The sequence below is a fragment of the Lepisma saccharinum genome, chromosome 28 (genome assembly GCF_977018435.1).
Source record: "Lepisma saccharinum chromosome 28, izLepSacc3.1, whole genome shotgun sequence".
In the NCBI taxonomy this organism is placed as follows: Eukaryota; Metazoa; Arthropoda; class Insecta; order Zygentoma; family Lepismatidae; genus Lepisma; species Lepisma saccharinum.
Window position 1 is genome coordinate 12,052,585 of NC_139256.1, and position 16,316 is coordinate 12,068,900.

Sequence of the window (16,316 nt, forward strand, 5' to 3'; positions counted from 1 at the left end):
TACCGAGAAGGGCTTGTAAAAATCGAGACGAGAACGAGATCAGATACTTTGAGATTTCTCGAGACGAGACCGAGACCGAGACTTAGTTCTCATGACTCTCGGTTTCGTTCAAGACTTTGGTAAAATATTGAAAAAAATGGGGTAGAGGACGAATAAGAGATGCTCTAAGCATAATTTCGGACAACTTCAGTTTTTTCAGCATAGATTATCTTGCACTAAAATAGTACATTTTTTTAACGACAATTGTTTGTCACAATCACCAAACTTTCAAATTTTTGGGATATATATATATTTTCATTTCAAGGATCGACATACTCTAGTTATATTAATTTCTTGCCTTTCCTGTATAGAGTTGTGAAGTGATGTGATTTAAGTGTACTAGATCTCAACGGATAATGCGTTATAATTTAGAAAACACGGTCAGAAGCTTTCTTAAGATATTCACGTTATTAACGACCAAAGTTAGGGCGTGCCACTTTTGTATCGCTCTTTCTGTTTTGACTCTCCAAATGTAATTTTATTTATTTGTTTATTTATGCTAGTATTATCCTGGTGAAAAACAGCTGGCTGGCCTTAGTACAGCAGTACGTATACAAGTAAATACATAAAAGTCACAAATTTATAATACAAGATTGAATGATAAAGAAGTGACTGTACAAAATAAATACTAAATACAATAAAAGGTACAATAAAATATGAATGATATATACATTAAAGTATACATGATAAGTCATTAAAATAGGCCTGGTGAATCATTAAAATACAATTGATCTTTAGGCTCGTTGGAACTCATTATAACTACTGACTATGGAGTTTAGAAACTCATTATATTTATAATCTGTAGATGTTGTCAATAACGACCCTTTAGTGCGTACTCGATACGGCGTAGCTCGTATAGATATTCTCGATAAAAGCGTTGGGACAGAGTAGCAACCTTCTAAAATTTTCTCAACGAATTTTATATCATATCTGTTTCTTCTAGCTGAAAGGTATTCAACTTTTAACTTGTTTAATAGGTTGTCATAACTATAAAATAATTTAAACAGTTTAAATCTAAAATATAAATACGAAAGAAATTTATTTTGTATATTCTCAATGATGTCACATTTTCCAACACCGCAGGAAAAAATCCATGTCACAGAACTGAATTCCAGAATGGGTCTGACAAACGCCATGTACATAACTAAGAGAAGGTGGCCATTTGTTTATGACCCAACCTGTCCGTTTATCCAACTCAGTAAGATCGGAGCTAAGCTGTACTTTGAATAAGTACAAGAATAATCTCGGAATTAAGATGAAAATTCTCTTGTAATTAAAATGCGACGAGTAGCATGTTCACTCGTTTGGGTCCATTGAGATGAACGCTTCCCCTATCTCGGAAGCAGAGACTCGAAGCTGCAGAGAACCCCCCCCCCCTCATCTCTAATGAACGTGACACAAAATCCCCCTTCTTCCCACTGCAACCGTCCACAGACAGAAAGTGCTAAGTGGGCGCGAATTTGCATAAAGACAAAACAACTGAGTTTTTCGAAACGAGGACAAGAATTCCAATTAGAACAGTGGCAGCCAGGAAGAATAGAAAAAGAAAAACACAACTTTTATGATAATTTCCCGACGTCAGTGCAATGTGCAAGGGAAATGATCCTCTCTGATGGCGGAGCGATAACGTTGTCGCCTCGTAATCAAGGAATCCCGGCTTCGATATCTGATGGAGGCACACGGTGGTTCGGATCGCACGTTAAACTATAGGTCCAGTCCAGATTTGCCTATCTGTGGATAAAGTGGACTTAAAACAAAGACTCGTATAAAAATGCCCTTCCGTGAAATAAACCATCATTGTATGCCCTAAGAGATTACAATAAGGTTGATACTAAAAGTTAGTAAAAAATTCGGTCATTTTACTGTTACATTATCATTTTTTTTTTAAAGTAAATGTCAAAATACACAATTCTTATTCAAACGTAAAATTCATTACAATCACCTGGTTACACACAGAAGGAGTTGAACCAACTATCCAGGTTCATCATAGTACAATTGCAATCTTATATCGGATAGGAAGAATATCATTTATCGGTGCAGTATTGGTATTGCAAGAATTTCACATGAGTCCGTTCCTAATAAAACACACACATTACAACAGATTTGGGGGTTAGCAACGGTCCGTTCCAGGATTCGGCCAGGGAAGCTAGGGGAATTTATGAGCCAAGAGCTCGACCTAACGTTACCTGGTCTTGCTTACCCGTTGCAGTTACCAATGATTAGATACTTAATTTCTACTTCTTGTACATGAGGGAAACAACTATAGATTTTTAACATATTTAATTAATAAGGACATAATCCTAACATACTTACACAAGAAAAAGGATACACTTGTTACACATGTAAACAGAAACTTCTCCCCAATTGGCACTTATCGCCACACACGCTTGTACAACTCTATGGTACTTCACTGTCCGGGGTTCGGACTCTCTCGCATACACTCTACCGTATAAGTTACTGGCGCACTCTCGTGTTCCTAACGCATCTCTGTCCGTAACAAATCTTGGCGGTACTGTTCTTTTTCGAGCCTCGTCGCACACTGTCTTCTCTTCAAAACAATTTCCCAAAAACTGTAGCTTTTGGTGGATCACGTGCCCCCCGGGCCCAATGAAATCGTTTGGCGTTGTTTAGACTAAACCGTGGGAACAGCATCCCTCGTCATTCTCTGGACCCTAAAATTTCTGCCACATGTTAGCTAAATTAGTTCAGCTACGATGGGCAGTGTCTAGTCGAAGGGATACAGGGCTCATTTGTCACTTCTCGCATTCCTTCGTCCTGGTCCCTAGCTGGGGAGGGAAGAAACGTAGCCCACACAGAAAGAAACATAGTTCCCAACTTTCCGAAGGAAAGTATTTTCAACATGCAGCAACATGGAATTGCTATAACACGCACACAAATAAATACACATGATCAATAGAGATCTTACAATAACAATACATCTTATTCATGTTTGTTAGCCACTCTCAAAGATATCTTTACACTTTCTGTGCTAATTATTTGTTTTTATATGCACATTGGAAATATTTTCTTCCACCCTCACATTTAATTTTCGATTCTCCTAATGGTCTTCCTCCTCTAGATTCACATTTATACATTTTCATTAATTAGCATATTTTTCTTTCGTACGATACGATTTGCATATCAAAATCACCCTTTAAATATTATATAATTAATTAATAATTAATGTGTTTAATTCAGTGTCCGTTTTAGTTCTCCATGTACTATATCTAGCTGTATAAAGGTGTTTCCGAGAGCTTGAATCAAACTGGCAGGGTTGATGGAGACTGACCCAAGTATGCGTACAAATATGAGATAAGGAAGCCCGATCCAAAAACGCGCCATTTGAAAGTTGATTGAATGATTTGCTCTATTTTACTTCGCTTTTTGTGTCACCTTTTGGCTAATTTGCGAAGATGTGGATGAGTGATGATATGATGAAATTGATGAATGGACACTCACAAACATCCATGCGCAGGCCGGGATTCGAACCCGCGACCCTTGGCGTCGTAGCGCGATGTCACTCCGCCACGGGGGCCGGCCGGCAACCATAAGAAAGTTAAAAGCCAAAACAAGTTGGTGATGAACACGGTGTTGACGGGGCACACAAAATATTTATTTCAAATTTCAAATTCATATCCATATAGCTGATTCAATTTGTCAGTATATGTCGTAACTTTGCAACAAGCCTACACGGATCTCCTGGAAGGGTGTGGTGACCTCCAGAGGGTTTTTGGACACAAGTTGCAAGCTGCCACCCTACGCATCACACCCACCTCGGACAAGCCCTGCTTTTCGCTCGAAATCAGACACTTGCAGGCTTGGCACGGTGGCAAGAGGTGTCAATGGGTGAATCAGATTTCACCTGTGCCTGGCTTCCCACCGGCTATTCCGAGCGCAGCGCCTCCCGCCGGAAAAATATGCCGGAGGAAAAGTAAACATCCAGCCTTCACGTGGATTCTGCCCAAGAGGAAAGTCTAAAGTTAGCCCCCGTGGCACGTGGGCGACGCGAGACTGCCTTCGCAGGGGGTGTTGGCGGACGGAGACAAATAGCAGAGGCTCTCCCTTGGAACTGTGCCCGAAGACAGTGATGTTCCTGGCCCAGTGGGAAATTTCCCTCTCGTATTCAAATAAATTCCCTCTCGTATACCAAATATTTCCCTCTCGTATACCACAAATTTCCCTTTTCGACCTTGAAATTCTCTCTTTCTCAAACGAATACAAAAAACACACTTATTGAGGGTTTATGACGAGATTTCGTTCTAGGAGAGCCACTGTCGTACCAAGCATTCCAGGAGGCTGGAATTGTAAAGGTGGATATCATAGAGCTGCGTCCTAGGGTGGGAAGGGATACGCTTTAAAATATTTCATAATTACAATTCTTAAGCTTGGTAAAAGGCTAAAAATTGAAATTGGGTGTCAATTTAAGGCGGGGTTGCATTTACTCTTTCGTCTTTTCCGACTTCTTTACTGTTTTCATTTGATATTTTTTTATTTTCTAAAAATTTAGGGAGGGGCTGTAGCCCCATCAACCTCTCCCCTCATCGTACACCAATGAGGAAGGCGTAAGGAGGTGTGGAGGCAAATTTAGCTTCATATCAGACCTTTGTGAAAACTTCTACGTGTGCGGTGAGCGTGTCTTAAAAAGAGTTACTGGTAAGTTTATTGGGATGGATAAATCTTGTACTATGTACTTATTTCCTTTCTGCGGGCCTCCGTTGCGAAGTAGTTAGCACAGGGCGCTACGACGCCAGAGGTCCCGAGTTCGAATCCCGAACTGGGCATGGATGTTCTTTGTGAGTGTCCATCAGTATCATCATCATCTTCGCGACCAGCCAAAAGTGGTAGAAAATGTCAAGTAAAACAAACCAATTAAATCAACAATTTCCTTCTTTCTTAGACATTAAATTTACAAAATTTCTTTTACCTTGAACTTCAGTATTAATTAAATTTATAACGCGGAAGTTCTTACAGTTGTCACTACAATTAACCAACTGAGTTCTGATTGAAACGAGGTATAATATTTCATGTGCTTATAATCCACTAGAAAAGAGCCTCCCAGAAGGCATAGTGGTAACGTCGTCGCCTTGCAATCAAGGAGTCCCGGGTTCGATACCCAATGGAGGCACATTGCACAGTGGTTAGGATCCCACTTTAAACTGTAGCCCCAGTCGCGATTAGTCTATCCGTGTATAAAGTGGACTTAAAACAATAATAATTTCATTAGAAGAGAAAACAGTAGAAGGAACCGTGAGTCAGAAGTAATTTTTTTTGGGCGTTTCCCTTTTCTGTAATTTTCGGTTCCAAAATTCCCCTATCCTGGGAAAATTCCCTTTTGGAAACATCACTGCTCCTTTGGAACTCTGCCCAGAGGACGCCACTCCACGCTGCAGCAGAAACCCAGCTAAGGATTATTAGCTATGACGTCAACGATTCCGCAACCGCCCCCCTTTCCCCACCCTCTTTGTTGATGGGTTTCTCTTAAAAGGAGCGGCTGTTCTGTTTAATAGCGAGAGCATAATTCGAAAATAAACACTCTGTCTGTGTATATCTTGCCCTGCCTCCCCGAATGGATGGCGTGGCACCATTTCTGCTCTTTGTGAAGCAGACACTGCTCTGCAGTTTTGCATTGGCATGGGATCCGAACAAGACGAGAGGACATGGTCCAGCCGGTGGCTGAGTCGCACGGCTCAGAATTTAAAGCGAAAGGTGTCAGAATCGAAAAGTTATGGCTTCCACTGAGATATATTGGCGTTATGTTAAGCTTGTCATCTGAAGCAAGTAAATACATGTAACATCATAAATAAATGTTGCAGACCAGTGATTCTTATCCTTACTGAGCCCGCGGACCGGTAAATTCATTATTTAAAAGTCGATGCTCCGATCCCAACAATTTTACTCGTAAATAATTTTCACCTTTTTAAAACTTTATTCATTAATTATGCAGTTCGGAATTTAATATGAGAGTATTACTTCGGTTATGTCTAGATTTGTTGATAAATAATGAAATTTGGTTTGAATTGACAGCTACTGGATCCAATGGACCCTTAGTTTCTTCTTGACAATATCATTAAATAAATTTGGTAAGTGTTGATTTTCGTCGGCATGCTCCATTTCAGACACAGAAAGATTCAAATTGATGCCCGTCCGTCGAAATTAGGAGGCGGGAAACAACGTCCTTCCCCCGTTAGAGCACTTGTTCGCTCACCGCCACTGTCGCGAGAGCATTTCCTGTTACCGCAGTCGAATTCAAACTCGAGGGAAGGGCCAGGTGATTGCCAGCTTGGGCTGCAAGTCGCTTAACTCTTCAGGTTCTAACTCGAGAGAAACCTAACAGTTAATATTCAAGTTTGGAGATTGCACGGATAACAGTCCCATCGCAGCGGCTTCGAATTTTCACCACGACTGGCCAGAAAGGATATCCTCTTATCGCTGGTGAACCGCGAACGAAAGGTCATCCTTCCAGCTCGGGCTGCAAGTCGCAAACTTGAGGGGAACCTCTCGCGGGCCGGGCATAATTGACGCGGCGGTCCGGCAGTTGAGAAACACTGTTCTGTAGTATTCACGTGGATCATCTTCACGGGGTTTGTGATATTTACATCCTACAAATTTTGAAATGACGAAAAGATCCATAGTTTGCATATTTGATTCAATAAAGGTTAGCATACTTACGTTAGTTAATGTTTTAGTGTCTGAAGAACATCTTTGTAAATGTACTTTGGGAAACAGTAAATTCCAGTAGTGTGTTACGAGAAAAGAAGAAAAGTATCGAGTACCATCTTGTTGTCTTCCTTCTTGCTTTCCCTCTGCCAGGTGTAAATTTCTTAGTCGCATATTCTTTGTTTTTGTTGTTTTTTTGTTTAGAAAAAAATGTTTGAATGGTGCCCTTTGTGCATAACGCCCTGGGCTTCAGCCTTCTTCTCCCCCCTTTTTTTAATGAAAATCGACGAACGAAATGTCATATGTTGATTCCTCGATATGCTTAAGATGCCAGTCTCTCTGTCTGGGTGGAGATGTGAAGCAACGCACGTCATAACGATCGGCTGAGGTGGAAATATAAATAAGATGGAGCCTCTGAGGCCAGAACAAGAAAGAAAGCAGCTATTTTGGAGGGATGGCGGCACGGAAATATCCCGGGAGTCATAAATAGAGGCACCGAAGGAATGGTTCATTCCTTCCAGGTGCATAGCCGCGAATACCGACGGATGCAGGCTCGCGGGTGGCAAACTTTCAACTATTTCGACATCTCCAGGTTGGAAAAGTGCACAGGGACTTGCAACCGCGATGATGTCTTACTCGGCATTTTAGCTCGGAATTCTCCGACATTGTGTTGTGCATATTTTCACCCTCTGACTTAGTAACTTAGTATTTAGGCAACCCGAAACACAGTTGCTTTAAATTTCTTAAAAACTGATGAAATACTTAGCTTCGAAAAGTATTTCGTTACTGTGCCAAACATTAAGTTCTAGAATTCTGCAGAGAGAGAGAATTTCGTTCGGGCGCCAAATAGTTCTCACGGATAACGCTAGATAGCGTACGGAATTAAGAGATACCTCGCTCGTTCGAATGACGCTGGATCAGGCAAGACGAGCGACACACACTCGAAGCCCAGTAGTACACTTATAACCGTCATTTGTCTGTGGTAGTGGACCCTAAAATATAGACCGTGAAATGCAACACGCAGTGAAACCACATATAAAGATTTCTCGGGAACCTCCATCCCTCCGGGGAGGTGGGAGTTTGGTGACGTCAGTTTTTGTCCTAAACAATGTGAAATTAAGTAGCGCCATCTCTTATTCTGTTTGGTAGAAGAAGTGGAAGCAAAAGTGCGAGTGTGGTGCTCTCAGCGCCTCTTAGCGGATTATTACCTAACTTCTTGCGAATGGCGATTCCCAGTGGGAGGTCCGTGCACCGGTTATCCTGCCTTAGATGAAGATCTGCTTATATATATATCTTTATCTGTGGTGAAACTAAAACTTAAATAAACATCTCCACGTAAGATGAAGTTTAGTCTATCGTACCCACTGTTCAGTGATGTTACCAATACACAGTGATGTATGATAATGAAATAGATGATTGTGGGCTGAAACTACCAAGACGGATATTTTACATGTGTCTACGATTATTATTGTCGCATTAAGGGGAGGAGATACAGTTACGCACCAATTGTGCATTTATTTCAATATCGCCGGAATGGGCACTGCTACAAACAAAAGAAACACTGGGTGTATCCAAGAGTATGAATTTCTCTCCATGTTGCAAGTGGAAGCGTTTTCTTATGTTGATTATTAGGCTGTTACAGATGTTTGGAAAATATGATGAATAAGAATTTTCGGAATCCCATGTATTCCTTATGGGGAATCAACTTCAACATCAAGTTACGGCTAATCTAATAGAAGTTTCGACTTTTCTGCTGGTGAAATGCATCTTCAAACTGCCCTCTTCCCGTTGACATATCTTTCTATTCCATCGGAAGTTTTATATTCCCAAGAGAACGAATCAAATCATACTTCCATATGATCAATGATTTTCTCCTTGACTCCTGGCAGTGTTGCCAAACCTGATGCGCATGAAAGAACTAAAATTCACCTTAAATGGAGTTAAAACTGACTTTCATGGAGTGGAGCTAGATTTACGAAGGCTGGGTAAAGTGCCTTCTAGGGTAATGTTAGTTGTCAAAGGGGTGGGGCACTGCTATTATCGTTAACTCTAAATTAATGACAATTCATTCTTAGTTTTCAACATCTAGATCCGGCGGCATCGCCCATCTCAATAATCCACCGATGGTGGTATGAAATCGAAAATAAAGAATTCCTTGATAACAATATTATATCAATTTCACGCCAAACATTGCGCTATAAAGAAGTAGCTGGATATATAAGAGGGGGTGGCGCGACGCAGCCAATATAACAATATCACGTCACGTGCAAAATGTATAATTATGACAAAAGTTGGTCTATGTGGGCCGGAACCAGTGATGGCATCATAGTGGGGCACGGGGTAGGCATCCCAGTTCATAGCCGAACGAGTGCACGAAAGAGCCAGATCTGGCTCCAAGAGAGCTAAGTTGGCACACTGCCAGGTCTCGTTCTAGTCTCGGCTTTTTGTCTGAGAGGCCAAGTACGTTCCGTACCGCAAGGTTCCGGCTTTGAGTCTCGGCATGAGCAAGGGTGATCCTTTGTCAACACAATCAGCCTAAAGTGACAGAAAAGAAGAAAAAAGTATCGGGACACTGAGGGACGAGGTCCTCCAGCCTCCTCTCGCCACTCACACTACGCAACCCTCTCTCTTGGTATACTTTTGCGTAGAATGCTTATCATAGCTGTTATTTCGCCAAGAGCGGAAGTGTCCCGTTTAGGATTGGAATATGGAAGAGGATTCGAGTATTTGTAAGGAGAAGTTTCAGACCTTGGTGCCTATTAATAAAACCAAGGTGTGTATATATATGTTTGTGTTTTCTAAGATTATTGTACTTGAGGAATAAATATAATAAAAGAAAAGTATTGTTACGTTCCTAGTAACTTTCCTCACCCTTTACTCTTATAGCCGGGAGCACTGAGGCTCAAAGGGTCTACACTGAAACCTATCTTCAGGGTAGGTGCAGAACAAATTCAACCAACGTCGTGAAGTTTTAATGAAAAGTTTATTTACTGCTCGAGTGTTTACAGCCAGAGGTTAGGTAACTCGCAACTGGAACTTGGAGATCAATGGTTAATAGATAATTTCGAACTTACTAGAAAGGTCAGACTAAGGTGGCCCAAACCTAGGGTTTTACAGAAGAGCGGCATACACCTATTCACTTCTTCCTAGACTGACACCAGAACAGACCCCCTTACGGACCGAACTCCTTCGTATTTATACCCGAAGTTCCAGCCTCGAACACCTGTCTTTAGGTAATTTCTTATTACAATACTCTAAATTACAACAGAAAGATATTTGAAAAATACATAGTTTGGCAATTAATAATTTACAAAGAAAGTTTACATATTCATTTGAGTTAACAATTATTTCTTTAACGTTGATAAAATCTTACATTTTGGAAATATACAAATTTAAATGTTCCGCCATTATTTAATTACAATTAGGTTAGTTCATCAAACATTGATAATCTTTGATTGGCAAATCTATATTTACATCATAATAAATGCCCGTTGTCTTAAGCGAGCTGTCTTCATTAGATAGTTACAGAAAGGTGAATACATTAGTTCAACAACGCCTTGATTGGCGCTTTCATATTTGCGTCACAACATGTAGTATCACGGACATTAACAATGACTTGAGGTAACACTATATCAATTTTTCTTTTTAACACGGCATTGCAAAGTTACAAAATAAGTAAGGTCGTAACAGTATATACAGAATAAATATAAAATATAATAAACAAAATCATACATATGTTTGACCAGTGTTTCCAAAATTTCTAAATTGACTTGTATATGTTAAGGATTTGTTTGGTGCTGATATTCAGCTTGTAAATCTTACGGAAATGTATAATGATAAATATAATAAAATATTAACTTGGAATATATGATATTATCTAGTAAATTTATTGAGTAATATAGGTCCTTGGACCTTAAGCCTCCCAAAGGAACAGGAGTTGCAAGTATTTGGTCTTCCAGAAGTAGGACGTTCCAAAGGCTTCTTCTTATTTTGCTTTCAAAGAATTTAGGCCATCTTCTTCATTAAGAATAAATAATGAATAAGTAATGAAAGAGGAAAGAAGGAAAATACCGATATTATATCCACAACCAAGAAAGCAATGAACCAATGGGAGGATTGCTCAGTACTCCTGCCAACTCGATTTCTTTAGAGGCCGGGTGATTCCCAGAGCTGCTCCATACAGAGACGATGCTGGGAAATTTTCCACTCCTTGAGAAAATCATGCCTCTGTCAAATCTCTCCCGAAATCTTTTTCTGACCCCGCCCCTGGTCAGATGCTGTTTGCATAACCCCACCCCCCAGAATCAGATAGGCCGTCGGTTTTTCCATGCGTCAGCAGTGAGATTAAGAAAGTTGTGTAAGGTTAGACAAATAAACTCAATGTATTTTCGTGAACTAAAGTTACCCCGGGATTTGGTAACATTGATGCCAAAGTAAAGATGACGTCGAGATGTTTGACGTCACGCGCTGGTGTTTTCTTTCCCTCGGAAGAGCTGATGAGATAGGAAGGAATGAATCTAGGGGAGAGATGAAGGTCGGATTGACCGTCGACCTACGGTTGCCAACTCTTTAACTTGATCACTAGATGTGGGTGGTGGTAAATAACGTGCGAACTGTGAATACATAATAAAATATTTCGTAATGAATATTTGCAACCTTCGTTTCCACTTGACAGTTCTCAGCATCGGCCTCCCTGCATCAGAGAAACATGGAGGTTATTTTAAGGTTTTGCATTCATCACTGGTTTTACCAGAGTTTTTTCATTTTAAAATTTGGATTTTCTCAAAATTTTGGAGGAGGCTGTAGCCCTATAAGCTCTCCCTGCGTGTGCCAGTGGTTACTAGTAACTTATCGAAAAACACACCGAAATTCCTACAACTTATTCCCTATCTTGAAAAACAATATTGCATCATTTATCGGTTCTCGAATTTTGTTTTAAAAAGAAGGGGTCGTTTTAAGTCCACCTTTATGCTCAGGTAGGCCAATCGGGACTAGGCCTGCAGTTTAAAGTGAGACCCGATCCACTGTGTAATTTGCCTCCACCAGGAATCAAACCCGAGATACCTTCATGAAAAGACGACATCGGCGAGTTTTATCTTTCTCTGCCTTTTCTTTCCGAAACGGGATACAGATTACAGGAATTCTAGTATAAAGGTTTCCATAACAGTAACAATTTTCCCGTGACTGTACCTAGATATTTCTAGCCCCTAGTACACGAGCAACTGATTCTAAGTAACTTTTCGGTGGCATTTTAGTGACACTTCTGCCCCTGGTGTTTGAAACATTGAGCCTAACAGGGATAGCGCTCTTTACGTAGAGATGGTGTATTCTTAACCACAGCACACGCGGAAATAGCTTGGTAGGCTGATGTTTGATTATTTTGGCCCTGTGAGCTGTGACATGGCGCCAGATGCTCCCTCGGGATAAAAATCCATTTGATTGTCGACAAAATAAGCAAGGAATCAAGTGTTACAGAAACATGTAATCGCCCGGTTAATGGCAAAACTGATAGCAAACATGTGGTGCTATGTGTTTCCCTCTGTAAGTAAGTTTCGCTGACGTACATAGGTTGAAAGTTGCTTTTTTCACGGTTCTTTGTTACTACACTGTTTATGTGAGCTTAATTTGTAGTACCACTTTCAGCTCCCGAATTTGAAATAAATATTATGCTACAACTGCAGCCTATAACACACAGCTGTTCGGTTGGCTTCAAACACCCAAGATAATATGAGAAAAGTTTAATTTCAGTAGCTCATAAACGAGAGAATAAACACAAGGAAATATACACGTCACATCTAGAACCTCTGTAAGAACCATGGACGTCCGCAGGATTTTTTCCAGGGAGGGGCAAGGAAGGTATTATTTTCCAGGGGGGCAAACAAGGCACATTTTCTCCAAAAATAGTGTTGTTCCCTAAAAAAAAAAAGCATTGCTTAAATTTGAATTTATGATGTTTCATTCAATAATTAACACATATTATTATGGCTAAAATGAAATTATATGTGTGAAATATATAATTTTTGGTTGACTTTCATTTCCCAGGTGCGGGGCACGACCCTTCTTACCCCCCCCCCCCCCCCTTCCGGACGGCCATGGGAAGAACCATATACGAGGAAGAGTCAAATGAAAACCTTAGAAGTCCGACAAAAAGTATATGATAGACTGCATATAATTCAAATTTATATAAGGCATCAACTATTACGAGGGCAGATCGGAAAGTAACGCACAATAATTTTTTGCGCAAAAAGTTTAATATGTAACAAAAACCAAACAAATCACAAATGAACTGACATCTTTGACCTACTTTTCTACGTAGTCACCAAGTTTCTCAATACATTTCTCCCATCGTGGTACAAGTTTCAATATGCCCTGTTCGTAGAAGTCCGTTTGGTTGGAGTATAGTCATCTGCGGACTGCTGATTTCACTTCCGCATCTGTCGCAAAGTGTTGGCCGGCCAGGAATTTCTTCATGGGACCAAACAGATGAAAGTCCGACGGTGACAGGTCCGGACTGTATGGTGGATGCTGGAGCACCTCCCACCCACATTCGGTGAGTTTCTCACGAACAGGAGCAGCAACATGGGGACGGGCATTGACATGAAGAAGTTTGACACCATCAGCATGAATGTTGCGGCGTTTGTCACGAAGGGCACGACGCAACTTAACCAAAGTTTTAATGTAGGCTGCAGCATTCACAGTGGTCCCGTGTTCAGCAAAGTCCACCAATAACACACCAAACATGTCCCAGAACACTGTCACAAGCACTTTCCTAGCAGATTGAGTCACTTTGATCTTTTTCGTACTGGGGAACCAGCATGTTTCCACTCCATAGAGGCCTGCTTGGTTTCGGGAGCGTAGTGATATGCCCACGACTCATCACCAGTGACGATTCCTTTCAGAAAGTCATGCCCTTCTGCAGCGTAACGTGTTAAGTGATCCATGCTTGTCATCATTCGCTGGCCTTGTGGTGGTCTGTCAGGTTTTTAGACACCCAGCGAGCACTAACTTTACGGAATTTCAACGTGTCATGGACAATGTCATACACCACACCATAGGAAATGTTGAACGTATGCGATAAGGTTCGCAGGTGCACACGCCGGTCGTTCACAATTGCTGCCTCAATGGCGCGGATATTCTGCGGAGTTGAAGCTGTTACCGGCCGCCCAGAGCGTGGCGAATCACTAAGGTTCACACGGCCCTCTTGAAAGATTGCACACCACCTGGAGACATTGTTACGGTCCAGACAGTCGTCCCCATACACGCCACGCATGTTCCTGTGAATCTCACTCGGTGTATGCCCTTTGGCCCATAAAAATCGAACCACACTTCGCTGCTCTTCACATGTAGGAGACAGTAACATGCGCACCATGTTTGTTTCATAGTTCAGGCTTCTCTCGCTAGAGCTGCACAGGAAAAAAAATACCCTCTGTGGTGCAAACTTCATACTCTCTCGTCGTGCAATTTCAGCATTCCAGCTGAAATACCTGGGGAGAAAAAAAATATTGTGCGTTACTGTCCGATCTGCCCTCGTATTTACAAAACAACGTCACCCATCACTTCAAAACGCCATCTTTGTCATTTTAAAATGGCGCCTCCTCCACACACTTGCACCAGTGAAGAATAGTGGTTTCTTACCCTCTGGAAACCTAAAACGTATCGAAATTCTCCCGTAAATCAAAATTAATTATCTCTATTCATGCGTACCACACCAGCAAGTTCACAAACGAAGGAGGAAGTTCAACAATATCCTCAATTCGCAGGCAGATGGATGGGTGGAAACTCCTTCGCAGTACCTCAAAAGTGACTACACGTACATCAAAGATTATTGTTCTTGAAGTGTAAAGCCACTAACTTAAACTTGTAATTATATGTAAATCAGCAGTGGGTCTATGTGTGACGAACCCTGAGAGGTGAGAACTCCCAATCAGAATGTCAATGCCTGGTGGGTAGGTATATTAAGTTAATGTGAACAATTTAGATGACATCTCAATTACAAAACCCTGAAATCACACCAAATTCTCACACGTGACCCCACCCATCTCATCGGTAACGCTGGTAGCCGTGTTAAAGAATTACAACAATTAAGCTTAAACAAACTAAAGAATCTTGACCAAAACTACCCTAAAAGTTTATGTTCACCATTATTGACCTCAAGAAGTATAAAACCGCAGCAGAAATGAACTTATGCTTTATACTAAATTCCGCTGTCACATGTCCACCCTGTATATTAAAATGAACCCATCTCCGTTGACTTATTGACGCACCCGAAAGATGAACTTAATTTAAATTCTTTCCCGATAACGAATACGCTAAAGTAAAAGTAAGTAACAATTTATTGAGTTATTATTCATGCACGAGTGACCAGTAAGAAGTGAACCCCCCACCTGTAAGAGATCACTGACATTAGTATGCACATGGTTATCTTACATGAATTGAAATCTGTAAATTAATAATATTCACACTAGAGAGTTGATTTATGAGCATTTATTAACTAAAACAATTGCAGAAATAAGATCTGCTGGATTTTATTTTGAATTACGACGAACACATAACACAACATTTTGTGTAAGCTACATTCTGCACCTTACCAACATGCCAGACAATGGCGTATTAATACGTGAATATCAACTGATGTGACCGCTGTCTTTTTCCTTAAAATCGATCACACCATGCTCATTGACACCGTCAATTATTACGTGTGAAAATAATTTGAAAGATTATCATTTAGATCATTTTGACGTTGCTGACGAATACAATTTTATACCATTTCAACGTATGAAAACCAACAATGAAATTTGTCTATGTAAGTTTTAGCAGCCTCTATTATTGACAGCTAACGGACGTAAACATACGTTACAAAATCTCTCATTCGATATGAGGTAAATTTTGACAAATATCACAGAAAATAATGAATGAATTGAGCACAATAAATTAAAATTATATACAATAATTAATATTTACACAGTCTTAGGCAGCGAGAGATTTCCTCGTCAAGATGGCTACCCTTAGCATGTGCTTCGCGCGCAAATTAACGACGTTTTAAGTTCCGTATTATGGCCATAATATACGCACACGAAAGCTAGCTTAAATCACGTATAAAGCCGATGAGTTTCATGTATTCTCAGTTGGATTTGAGTTTATCCGTAATCGCTTAGATAGAAAAGGATTCCTACTTACAATGCATCCGGGTCCTTCAATTTGTGAATATTGAGCGAAAATAAAATTCACATATCCGCTCACACCTTCACTTGCGCTCACAAATTTCTCGTGAAACAGGTAATCTTATCCTTTGTGGGTCATAGGCATCCTTCAATTTGGATGGATCGCCTATAAATGGACCGATATCCCTTGATATCTGCAGCATCAAAACAGCTCACTTCTGCGTCTACCATATTTTCTCCCCGAACTCCTGAATCGCTCTTCCGCGACCCGTTCCTCACGTTCAGATTCCAACCTGCGATTTCCGGCAACAAGTCCAATTCCCAGTGCAGAACTGCTTTCACATCCAACGTATGTCCGAGAATGATTAAAACCCATGGTTTAATCTTTGTTTATCACAAACTCGCCAAATCACATTAAAGAAAGAAGCATTTTCTTGCTGGATCCCGTTCGGAAATCAA

General features: G+C 40.7%; 1 protein-coding gene across 1 annotated transcript; it reads right to left on the reverse strand.

Annotated features, from left to right (window-relative positions):
• Nucleotides 1-13,645: 13,645 nt before the first annotated feature.
• LOC145980596 (protein GVQW3-like) lies at nt 13,646-13,966 on the reverse strand. The gene has a single exon (XM_083113635.1). The coding sequence runs from the start codon at nt 13,964-13,966 to the stop codon at nt 13,646-13,648; it is 321 nt and encodes a 106-aa protein (XP_082969761.1).
• Between the last annotated feature and the right edge of the window lie 2,350 nt (nt 13,967-16,316).